Source organism: Crocodylus siamensis, chromosome 4 (genome assembly GCF_052110815.1).
Source record: "Crocodylus siamensis isolate JL-2025a chromosome 4, ASM5211081v1, whole genome shotgun sequence".
NCBI lineage: Eukaryota > Metazoa > Chordata > Crocodylia > Crocodylidae > Crocodylus > Crocodylus siamensis.
This window is the reverse complement of record NC_143398.1, coordinates 176575969-176588729: the sequence shown is the minus strand read 5'-3', so window position 1 is coordinate 176588729 and position 12761 is coordinate 176575969. Positions and strand designations below refer to the sequence as shown.

Sequence of the window (12761 nt, the reverse complement as noted above, 5' to 3'; positions counted from 1 at the left end):
CGTGCCTGTATACCAATGCCAAGAGCTTGGCGAACAAACAGGAGGACCTGGTCCTCCTGCTAAACAAGAATGACTATGATCTCATGAGATAATTGAGACCTGGTGGGCCTCCACCTATGACTGGGCCACAGGTATAGATGGCTATTCCTTGTACAGGAGAGACTGTATAGATAAAAGGGGCAGGGATGTAGCTCTCTATGTCAAGGAAAGCTACACATCCCTGCAAGCCAACATTGGCACCCAAGGTGCACAACTGGAGACCCTCTGAGTTAAATCCATGGTGAATATGGCACAGGAGATGCAATGGTAGGAGTCTACTAGAGACCTCCTAATCAGGGTCAAGAACTCAACCAGGAATTTGCCAAGGCAGTGCCTGAGGCTGCACGCTCCATGCATGGTTGTCATGGGAGACTTCAACTAGCCAGGCATCTCATGGGAAGAGCACTCAGCCAAATCTGAATGGTCACAAAGCTTCCTCACATGTGCGGACAAGCTCTACTTGACTCAAGAACTCTCTGGACCGACAAGAGGCAAAGTGCTGCTCGACTTGGTACTGGCAAAGGGGAATGATCTAGTCAACAACCTAATGATTGAAGGGAAGCTGGGAGACTGACCATGAGCTGATCACTTTCACTATCCACTGTAAAGCTGACAAGTCAGTCAGCAGCGCGGAAGTCCTTAACTTCAGGAAAGCTGACTTTAACAAGCTCAGGGAGCTTGTTGGCATGGCCTTAAGGGACCATGACCTGAAGGGGAGGGGAGTTAAGGATGAGTGGTTGCTCCTCAAGGGAGCAATCCTGGAAGCACAAGCAATGTTTATCCCATCTCGGAGGAAAAGTAGCAAAAGAGCACAGAAGCCCCCTTGGCTCTTCAGGGAAGTTGTGGGCCTCCTGTGTCTAAAAAGAAAAACCTATAAAGCAGGGGTAAGCAATGTATTTTGGCCAGAGTGCCAAAAAACACCACAATGCCTACCTCGGAAGGTGCCAGAGTGCCTGCACAGCAGAAAAACAAAATGAGGGCAAGGGGTACATGGCAGGATGCCCTGCTTGTGCCCCCTGCCTCCACCCAAAGCCCCTACCCCCTAGCCCTACTGCCCCTTGCCCCCACCCAAAGCCCCTGCCCCACAGCCCTACTGCCCCTTGCCCCCACCCAAAGCCCCTGCCCCCCAGCCCTACTGCCCCTTGCCCCCCACTGCCTCTTGCCCCCCACCCAAAGCCCAGGCTCTGTGGCTGCCAGCAGCTACCCCAGCTCTTCCGAGGTCCTTCCAGCCCTAATGTCTGTGAAATCTATTAAATCTGTGAAGACAATATCAAACGTTGTCTCTTTAAAATATTTCATTATGTCTGTCTCGTGCAACAAGCTCTTACAGCTGGCGAAATGTAAGTGCACTATTTCTTGCATCCTTAGAGATAATATTAAAAAGAGATTGTTCGATGAAGTGAGCTCCTACAAATGATTTAAGGTATAAAAATACATGTTCATTCTTGTAAGGTATTGGATACGTTTTCATTCTATAATTCTCTGACCCTGAGGGCTTCATGTGCAATTCTGCTGCAGTTTCATAGTTTCATAGTTTCATAGTAGCTAGAGTCGGAAGGGACCTAGGTAGATCATCTAGTCCGACCCCCTGCCTTAGCAGGAAAGAGCACCGGGGTCAGATGACCCCGGCAAGGTTCTCATCTAACTTCCTTTTAAAAATCCCCAGACTAGGAGCCTGCACCACTTCCCCTGGAAGCTGGTTCCAGGCCCTAGCCGCCCTGACTGTGAAGTAGCGCCTCCTAATATCTAATCTAAACCTACCCTCCGCCAGCTTGTGACCGTTATTCCTGGTCACTCCTGGCAGCGCACGGGGGAACAGGGACTCCCCCATTACCTGCTGATCCCCCCTGACCAGTTTGTAGCAGGCCACAAGGCCCCCCCTTAACCTTCTCTTGTGGAGGCTAAACAGGTTCAGGTCCCGTAGCCTCTCCTCATAAGGCCTGCCCTGCTGACCCTTGATCATACGAGTGGCCCTCCTCTGAACTCTTTCCATATCGTCCACATCCCTCTTGAAGTGTGGCGCCCAGAACTGGACGCAGTACTCCAGCTGCGGCCTGACCAGTGCCGCATAGAGGGGGAGGATCACCTCCCTGGACCTGCTCGAGATGCATCTGTGGATGCATGACAGAGTACGGTTGGCCTTCTTGACTGCCTCCCCACACTGCCGGCCCATGTTCATCGTGAAGTCAATGACGACTCCAAGATCCTTTTCCGTCTCCGTGCTGGCAAGAGGGGAGTTCCCCAACCTGTAAGTGTGGTGCCGGTTCTTCCTCCCCATGTGCAACACCTTGCACTTATCAGTGTTAAACCCCATCCTATTCTCATCCGCCCACCGTTGCAACCTGTCAAGGTCAGCTTGTAGCCTATTGCACCCTTCTAGTGCACCCACATCCTCCCACATCTTAGTGTCATCAGCAAACTTGAACAGGGTGCTTTCTACCCCATCATCCAAGTCACTGATGAAGATGTTGAACAGTGCGGGCCCGAGGACCGAGCCCTGCGGAACCCCACTGCCCACATCCTTCCAGGTCGAGAAGAACCCATCCACTACCACCCTCTGGGTGCGGCCCTCCAACCAGTTGGCGACCCATTTGACCGTGTGGGCATCGACACCGCAGTCTCCCAGCTTTTTGATGAGGACAGGGTGAGAGACAGTGTCGAAAGCCTTCCGGAAGTCCAGAAAGACTACATCCACAGCAACCCCTGCGTCTAATGATTTGGTGACCTGATCGTAAAAGGCCACCAGGTTGGTCTGACAAGACCTGCCACTGATGAACCCATGTTGGTTGCCCCTGAGCATGCATTCCCCCGCAAGGCCCTCCTGGATGTGTGCCAGGATAATTTTTTCAAAGAGCTTACCCGGGATTGAGGTAAGACTAACTGGCCTGTAATTTCCCGGGTCCTCTTTTTTTCCCTTTTTGAAGATAGGGACCACATTGGCCCTCTTCCAGTCCTCCGGCACCTCGCCAGAGCACCACGAGTGCTCATAGAGCCGCGCCAGGGGTCCCGCAATGACCTCGGCCAGTTCCTGTAGAACCCTAGGGTGAAGATCGTCCGGACCAGCAGACTTGAACACGTCCAGCCTCTCCAGAAGTACCCTAACTAACTCCTCGCTAACCCCTGGCCCAGGCGTGTCTCTCTCGGGGCCCGAGGGGGGCCCAGCAGGGAGGTGGCTGAACTGGTCCCTACTTAGGAAGACAGAGGCAAAGAAATCGTTAAATATGTTAGCTTTGTCATCTGGCGTGATGACTAAGTTGCCCATCGTGTCCTGCAGGGGCCCCACATTACCCGGGACCCTCTTTTTACCCCCTATGTATTTGAAGAAGGACTTCTTATTGTCCTTAATCCGGGAAGCTAGTCCTATCTCCATCTCTGCCTTGGCCCTCCTGACTGCCCCCCTACATCCTCGGACGACTGTAACATAGTCCTTCTTGGTGATGACCCCATCCCTCCATTGGGTATATGCCTCCCTTTTAGCAAGGAGACATTCCCGGATGCTCTTAGTGAGCCATGGGGGTTTATGTGCCCTCCTGCTCCCTTTGACCCTTGTTGGGATTACCTCCCTTTGGGCATGGAGGATCGTCTCCTTAAGGAGCAACCACTCACCTTCGACATCTGATTCCCTTCCCCTCTGGGTCCTCAGCGCTTCCCCAATGATCCTCCTTAGCTTGTTGAAGTCAGCCCTCCTAAAGTCTAGGGCTGTTGCCTTGCTGCAGCCCTTTGCCACCTTACGCTGGATGGTGAATTCCAGCAAGCGATGATCACTGTCTCCCAGGTGTCCCATCACCCGCAGCCCCCTCACCAGGTCATCACCCGTGGCCAGCACCAGGTCCAACAAAGCGTCTCCCCTGGTGGGACTGTGCACCTCCTGGGTTAGATGGAGGTCCTGCACTCTGGCTAAGAACCGACGTGAGCGATCAGACTTGGCTGACTGCTCCTCCCAGCAGATGTCTGGGAAGTTCAGGTCCCCCATGATGACCACATCCTTAGCCCTCACTGCCTCTGTGAGCTGACCTAAGAATTCCTGGTCGAGCTCTTCTCCCTGGTTGGGAGGTCTATAGTAGACTCCCACCGTTAAGTCTCTCTCCCCTGGACTGCCTTTTACTCTAACCCAGAGCACCTCAGAGTGCCCCCCCTCTACTCCCTGGCTAATTAACGAGGAAGTATATTCCTCCCTGATGTAGAGTACTCAGTTTCTCCACTACTGGGTGCATACTGAGCCAATGACTTCCAACCTGGGATATCACTATTGTCTTCCCTCCCTCAGTAGTATTTAAGAGTGCTACTAGGAACAGAAACATGCTGGTGAATTGATATAACATACAGGACAGGTAGAGCCATTTCAATGAAAATATCTTCTCTGAAATAATCCAGTTCCGATTTTTAGAGGGTCTTACAAAATTCTGTTTTTTGGACCCCGCTATTTGGAAGAATCTTATTGGCTTCTCTGACAAATATTTAACTTCAAAATAATTTTTGTGGTTATCCTTCAGTGTTTAATTATACTGATCATTACCAACATAGAAAGTTAAGATGACTGGTTCTGACAAGTAAAGTAGACTGCCTCTGGCAGTCCTTCCTCTGCAGTCCTCGAGGTCTTCTTTAGCACTGAATCAATGAAGTCCTCAGGGCAGAGGATGCTTCAGAGCCTTGCCATCTCCTCCTGTAGCTCTCTTGCCTTCTGCCTAAGGCACCACTCACATAAATGTGTAAATTAGATTGTTTCTATACCCAATCCACCAAAATTCTTTGAGTGAGTTTGCCAGTCCACAGTATAATAAAGGTTGGAAACCACTGCTGTAGACTTCAGTGGAACTATTCTAATGTACCAGCTGAGGATGTAGCCAATTTGTATTACTTAACTTGCAATATATGATTTCTGTATTGTCCCCTTGCAAATGTGGCGTTTATTCTTCCTGAAAAATGGTGTTTTATGGTCTACTCTGGCCAAATTTTGCAATATCTTTGTAAGTTTATTTTTTAACTTTCTGTAAACTGAAAATGCAGAGAACTTTGATTAAAGCCAAACCCGTGCTGTGTAAAGTTAATTGGTTTTTGAACTTTTCGTCATTCATAAACATCCAGCAGAGTTCATTTCAGTTAAAATAGTTAGTTAATGAACTTAACTGAACTGATCCTACAAAGTTCATGAGCCTACAGAATATGTGTCCTCTATCTTATAAATGAATGTCTCCAAGACAAAAATCCATGCAGGTATGTGTTAGAGATCAGGAAATCTGTACTCTATTTCTTACTCTGGAAGAGGATTCCAAAAATAATATAATGAAAAATATATGTGGGAGGGGAGGGGACATGCCACTGTGCATGAAAGAGAAAGGCAGGGATAAGTTCTTACCTGATTCAGAACTTATAAATGTTCCCTGCTGCTGTACCCATACAGTTGCCCAAAAGGGGGGTGCAGCCACACTGCTGCACTCCCTCTGTATCTGCCCCTGATATCAGGCCCCAGAATCACCTACATTATTGTTGCAGTAGAAGGTGATAGAGAGGTATAGGGTATTTAAGTGTTGTTTGTAATAGAATGCGCTTTCTAGTTTGCTGTTGTATTTATATAACAGAGTAAAAAATCCTTTGAATTGGGATTTTAGAGTAAAGCACAATAGTCAGTGATGGAGTGTTGCACAAGAAAACATGGATGTTCTAATCGGACCACGTAAGAGCACATGTAAAAGTGCCCTGAGAGTCAAGTTGAAGTCTTTCTTAAAAATGCTTATTTGTAACTTTTCAAAGGTCCAGATTGGGGTCATTCAACAAAAAAACCCCCAAAATTTCAAAAAACCCAAAATTTCAAAAGATCCATGCTTTTAGATCTAAGAAGATAAAGTGTCAGAAGCATGGGCAACTGGTGCCGCCTTAGTCAGGGGAGGCACTCAGGGGGGGCACATGCCCCCCCTCCCCTGAGACCAGTCCCACTGACCAGGGGATTCCTCTGCCGCCGATCTCGCTGTCTGGAGGGGTGTCCCCCTGTGGCTGATCACACAATGGCTGATTGCTGCAGCCAATCGCTGCTGCTGCTGCTTCCAGGAGTAGCTGCAGCAATCAGCTGGTGCTTGCAGGAGGGGCACTGGCGCTCTCAGGTGATGCACCTGCACCCCCGTGTATCTTGTACGCATCGCCACTGGTCAGTAAGGTACGTTCCTTCTTTGCCTGATCGAAATGTGCTGTGTCCCAAAGACAGATTCATAACTACAAGATAAAGGAGATAGGTGGTCTCCTCACAGTGGAGTTATTGCGGCAACTGGCTAAACATGAAGATAAGAATGGACTATCACCCCAACAGTGCTGTTGGGTGCTTTAGAATAGCAATCCACCCTCTAACAATCATGTAAGATAAATGGGGACAGCTGAGAAACCCACTGTCATTCAGGAACCAGTAAAAGGGACACCATAGCAACAAAATATGCATATAGATAGTGATACTTCATTTTTAATACTAAGTAGTGAAAACTCCCAAAAGAGTGCAATTTTAGAAGGTTTTAATAAAAAAAGAAAGTTGAGTACATCTAGTAAGAAGTTAAGATTTTGGGTTCATAAGTCTACTGCATTTCCAGTTTGCTATTTGTCATTTGGCCTGACCCAGCTAGGAGGAACTGGGATTTTAGGAGTGGGTGCTCTTAAAGAATAAAATGCCATTGTGGATCTAGTGAATGGACAACTATTGATAGAAGTGGGGCAGGGGAACATGGACAGAGTGATTGTTCAAATATGGTAACTGTTATTGTTGTGGGGTACAGGTGTGCTCCTATAAAGGCTTCACTGGGTGGTAGCCAATTCACATCATGTAAGATCATGCTTTGCTATTAATCTTGCTTTGTCAGTTAATTAATAAACTTTTTACATCAGGGCTGTAAGTTGGTGTTTGAGCTTGCAGATGGGCAGAGTTTTCTTTCTCCCCAATCTACACAGAGTATTCCCATTGATTGAAATGGCAGTTAGATGCTGCCATCCAGAGAAATATGAATTCCATGTCAGTCTGTGGAAAGATTGTGCCCAAGATGAGTTGAATTAAATAATACTCAAAAAGCACCCAATGACACTAAATGTCATAAACTATTTATACCCATTGAATTTTGACTTAAGGGTTTCATATTTCAATGTTTAATGTGGGGAGAAAGAAAAACAAAACATACCTCAGATAGTGCTTTTCTTCCAGCACAGTTTATGCCTCCAATGAAGACCATGTTGGGCATCACTGGTCTAGGATACTCTAACACAAAGTCAAATCTCAGTAGCAAAATGGATGCAGAATTCAGAAGGTCCAATATTGTCACCTTTCTTTGAAGAATTTCAGTGGCAAAGCTGACAGCTTCTGCGTAGAAACTATCGCAGTAAAAAAGTTCTAAGAAGTCAACCCATACATTTTTTAGTTTCTGAGAAAATGACATGTAGTCTGAGTTCTCTGTAAAAAGTCTTGGAATATAAGACTGGGGATTTGGACACTGAGATGCACGGTAGTGTAAACTACATGGCAATCCTCGCATGAAAAGCACAAACGGGACTGAAAAATAATTAGCAACTATTGTTCCACACACGCTTACGGGATCCGTGAGGAGAATATCAAAATCACTCTGTTTTAGATACTGCATCAGTTCCTTGTTGCTGAACAAACTCTTGCAATGAGAAAAAAACAAGTTGAAAGTGGATACTCCAGTTATATATTTGGATATTATATTCAATGGAAAAGGTTGTGCTATTAAATGACTATCAACAAATTCCTGAAAGGCAGCATCTAGCTCTTCCTTTGTATAAGATACTGGATACATTTGCACAGTATACCCCAATGCTTTTCCCATTTGCCAACTTACTTCTGGCATAACAACTACCACTTGGTGTCCTCTCTGGCTGAGATTTTCCACTAGCTGCTTCATGCTGAGCCAGTGGCTTCCATCCACAGGCACCACCAGCACCTTCCCACCTTCTAAAAATCCAGCCATCATAAAGAGAAACAGTGCAGCATACTGAGAGCGGAGTAGAAGGACAGGTGCCATGTTCCTGCTGGAACTTCAATCCTAAACAAAGATCTGTTTTCAGCTTTTAAAGATGTGCTTTTGAAGCAAGTACAAAAGTCTAACGGGGCTGCCAGATTTCACTATCTTATAGTTAATGGTTTACAATTTTTGTTTAAACTGAGATTCTTGAAATGAACATTTTAAAGTTTGCAGGCGTAAGGGCACTCTAATTTCAAGATTTTATCAAATGATTAGAGAAACCTAGCTAACACTGCTTTTTTCTGAGTTAAGTAAACTGAGTTCAGCAGCGTTCAACTAGGAATGAATTTACTCTGTACTCCATTTAGGGAGTGTTTCTCAGCTGTTTAATTACTTTAACCCATCTGCTTTGGTTAAAGCACATTTATTAAAGCAAATGATCGAAGGAATTGTCCTCATGGGCGCCTGGTGACTCCTGCATTTGCAGGGGCACCAGCGGCCAATTGCTGACTGGGAGTGCTTCCCCCCAGTGGCTAATCGCAGCCACCAGCAGAAGTGCCGGTGGCAAACCCCAAAGTGCCGCCGGCCCTTCTCTGAGTGCCCCCACAATCGGCAGATACGAGGCATTGCCTAAGAAGCAGACCACCACAGAGGGTAATAGAGCATCCCATCACCCCTCTTGTGTCTTAAAAGCCTAACTGAAATTGAGAAAAAAATACATGCATTCCTTAGTTACAACTTAATCACTGAGGACTACCTGTTGAATGGGAATTCTAGTAGGACGTCACCCAGCTTTTTGTACGCTCATGTTTTAGGCATGAGAACGTGGTGCCACACAAGATACCCCCCTCTTGGACTGCCCCCGGGGGCTGCTCAGTATCCTCTTGTCCTTCATTCCTGAACTATCTTGGACCTCTCCTCTTGTGGCTACAGGAGGCATGGCTCTCTTTTGGAAGAGAATGAACAGTTGTTTGGGGTGGCCTATTGTCAGTGCTTCTCTCAGTACTGTTTCAATTGTGCAACTGTATTAGAAGCTCCTGTCTAAACCTTTGCTCCAGCCACAAACTATGATCAACCTTCTTACTGAGTTCCTTAAAACATTCTAACATTTTATTAGTCCTGGTTTTCATAAGATAGAAATTCGATTCCTCCCTCCCCATTAACCTATTGAAGGTATCCTGAATTTCAGATGTCATTCGGTTAGTGAACATAGTTACATTTTGGGATGCTTCTGCCACTATCTGAAGAATATTTTTCTTAGTTGTTCTTTGATTTGTTCTATAATTGCATTGGCATTGAATGTTAACAGCTGCTCTTGATGATCCAGGAACCACAGCTGCAGTAGTAGGGGTTGCTGTGTACAAGAGAAAAAGAAAGGTCCCATGAGGTGTTCAGCCACTTTTAAACATTTTAAACAGTCATTTTTTAAAAAATTTTAACAGGACATCCTCTGCAAGAATTACCAATGAAAGCCCATAACCACCCAACCATGTTATGAAGGCTGTACCCCAAAAATATTATGACCAGTCTCAAGGCATCCTGACCTGCCTGTACCTGGTACCCCTCCACCTTGAAAAACACATAGCATCATCCATCCAGTAGGGAGTAGGTTAAATCTGTTTAAGAGGACCAGTCTCCCCAACCTTGGAGACTAAGGACATGCGCTGCAGTAATTTCAGGCCCCATCTCCTGGCAAGTAGCCAAGTCCCACAGTGTGAAGGGTGGTGCACGGGCCCGAGCCTTGGGAGCCAGGGAGCAGCAGAGGCTGCTTGAGTTAACCACCCAGTGTGAGGACGGCTGGCCAGAGCCTGAAGGGCCTGGCCTGTGCTAAGAGAGCCCTCAGTGCTGAGCCAGGGCATGGGGAAATGGTAATGCTGCAGCATGAGGCCCAGGAGCCAGCAACAGTAGTGCAGCAGCTGAGAGGAGCTGAGCCCCCAGTGCTCAGAGCGGGGCACAGGGTGGGGAGGAGCCCAGCAGCACAGGAGAGGCCTGGAGAGGCACTCCAGCAGAGGAGACCCCATCGAGCTGTGCCCTGACCACCGCCACCTGAGGAAGCGTGAGTCATTGGGCCCTTGTGTCCCACAAGGGATAGACATTTGGAGTGGGCAAACCCAGAGAAGGGGCTGGGTGAGAAGCACCCCACCTAGTCAAGGCCCTAAGGGGAGGGGCCCCTGGTGCTTTCTGGACACTCCACAAGGGACCCCATTGGAAGGAGGACTATCTCTTGCCATGGGTCAGGGACTATATTAAGGAATAAATGTTATTAAGATTGTTCAGGTTTGCGCCTTATGTTTTGTAATTGAAATGTTGTATTGTGATGTTGTAAATAGTGTTATTTAGGGTTTGACCTTGCTTATTGGTTCATGTTCACTGTGTAAATATATATATATGATATTTAGTTTTATGTTTATGTATATTGTAACTTAATAAATTGTATATAGGTAAGAACTTTGAGCTTGGGCTAACTCTAGAGAGGAAAGAGGGATCTGCTTGAAATTCTGGCATCCCTCTTATAGCACCCCCTCCTGCCTACCCATCCCATTCAATTGAGAATAGGACACACCCTTGGGTGTACCCGGGTTACACTTACATGGGGACACCTAAGCCAGCTCCATGACACCTCCCCCAGGCATTGGTCATGGCTGCCATGATTATTTCTGGTTGTATTTGAGTGATAGTGTAGCTGTGGTACTTCAAGAAATGTGCGAGAAGCAAGGATATTTGGTGGGGGAGAACAGGGGATATATTTTATTGGACCAAGTGCATGATTGGGAGGGATTTTAGACAAGTTTGCATGAACAAGGGCTCTTCTTCAGGCAGTATTATAACTAAGAGTCGGGAGAGGAGAGCCCTGACACCAACTTAGGGAGGGGGGCACAACTATAACAGCTGCCATGCTGCTGTAGCCAGCCGCCAAAAGCTGTGCTGCCCCACGCACCACTGCTCCCTTGCTATGCCCTTGCCTATAGGTTTGAGGAAACAGAGGTGGTAACAGATTTAATAATTTCATACATTTTCAGGGTCAGAAGGACCTCAGCAGAGCAAGTCTGACCCCCTGCCCTGGGCAGGAAAGAGCGCTAGGGTCAGATGACTCCAACCAGGTTTGTCCAGTCTCTTCTTAAAGATCTCCAAAGTAGGGAGAGCACCACTTCCCTTGGAAGCCCATTCCAGATTCTAGTAACCCTTGCCATAAAGAAGTTCTTCCTGCTAAATCTAAATCTGCTGTCAGTTTGTGGCCATTGTTTCTAGTTACTCTAAGGGACACCTTTGTAAATAGAGTATCTCCTATTCCTTACTGCCCCCTCCTCCTCCCCCGACAAATTTGTAGATGGCCACCAAATCCCCTCTCAGCCTTCTCTTACGGAGGCCGAAGAGATCCATGTCCCTCAACCTCTCCTCATAGGACCTATCCTGCAGGCCCCTATAAGAGTAGCCGTCCTCTGCACCCTCTCAAGGTTATCCACATCCCTCTTGTAGTGTGGCACCCAAAACTGAACAGTACTCCAGTGCCGCATAGATGGGAAGTATCACCTCTCTAGACCTGTTCGTGATGCATCTGCTAATGCGTGATAGACTGCAGTTAGCTCCATTGATCATTTCGTCACATGGTCAACAAACTCATGCTTGTGTTTGAGTCAACCATGGCTCCAAGATCCCTTTCTGCTGCTGTGCTACTTAGAAAGTCATCCCCCAATCTGTATGTGTGTTGGTGATTCCTTCTCCCTTGGTGCAGTACTTTGCACTTATCCTTGCTAAACTGCTTTCTTGTTTTGTTTGACCCATTTTTTCCAGCTTGTCCAAATCTGCCTGAATCCACTCCCTGTCCTCCACGTGTGTCTGTCTGCTTTGCCCCATAATTTGGTGTCCTCCGTGAATGTGGCTTTTGTATCCCCAGGAACGTTTCCACTGTCAGCCTAATGCAGAACGGCTCCAAATTCTGTCTGGAAGACTTGAGCTCAGCCTCAGAGGTGTAGCAGAAGTGTTTTGCGCCTTGTTGCTTAGGCCTTTCCACCAGCCCGCATTGTGAAGCCTTCCCTGTGTTCACACTGTGCACAACACCCCTACAGCCAGTCACGACACCTCTCCCCTTGTCATGCTCCAGTTGCCCCTAAACACGACACAACCCAAACTAATTGCACCTGGCAACACAGCTTAGGGGATGGGGTGTCTGCTTGCTCAATGCCAGGGCCCTCCCCACCCAGTGGGGGTTGCTTTTTACACTGCTTGGCCCTGCCCCAAACTGCTGTCCTACAGGGACACGCCCTTCTCAGCCACGTGTTTGCAGCAGCAGGGGGAACACATCCTGGGACCACTGAGACCATGCCCAGCTGTGGGCTCGCACCGGCTAGGAGGGCACTGACGCCTCACCACCCCTGTCACAGGCTCAGTCGCCCCCTGCTGCACCGGGGCGACCTGCTGACGTCAGCCCCACCACAAGGCTCACTCACCAGCGCGGCTCCCAGCGTCATTCAACTTATTCGTTCCCTCCCCGGGGGCGGGGTTAAGCCTGTCAGCCCGCTCTGCCTATTGGTTCAGTGAGCACTCTCAAGGAGCCGCCCAACCAATCACAACTCCCACAACGGGGAAGGTGGGGCGCTAGGGCCTGCCAGCAGACTACAACTCCCAGAAAGCCCTGCAGCGGCGCCCTCCCAGCAGGCTTTTCTCCCAGTCCGTGCCCTCCGTAAGATAAAAAACAGGACATGTGGTGTTGTCTCCCGTCCTCCTGGGCCAGAGGCATTGTGGGAGTGGTAGTCCGAGCGCGCAGGGGGCGGC

At 48.0% G+C, this 12761-nt stretch overlaps 1 protein-coding gene across 1 annotated transcript in view; it reads right to left on the bottom strand.

Moving 5' to 3' along the window:
* LOC149867211 (UDP-glucuronosyltransferase 1A6-like) overlaps window positions 1-8056 on the bottom strand; it is an 87207-nt gene extending 79151 nt beyond the window's left edge. The window contains exon 1 of the mRNA XM_090044981.1: window positions 7191-8056. Coding sequence (XP_089901107.1) covers window positions 7191-8048 — 858 coding nt within the window. The 5' untranslated portion in view covers window positions 8049-8056. The remainder of the gene's footprint in view (window positions 1-7190) is intronic.
* Between the last annotated feature and the right edge of the window lie 4705 nt (window positions 8057-12761).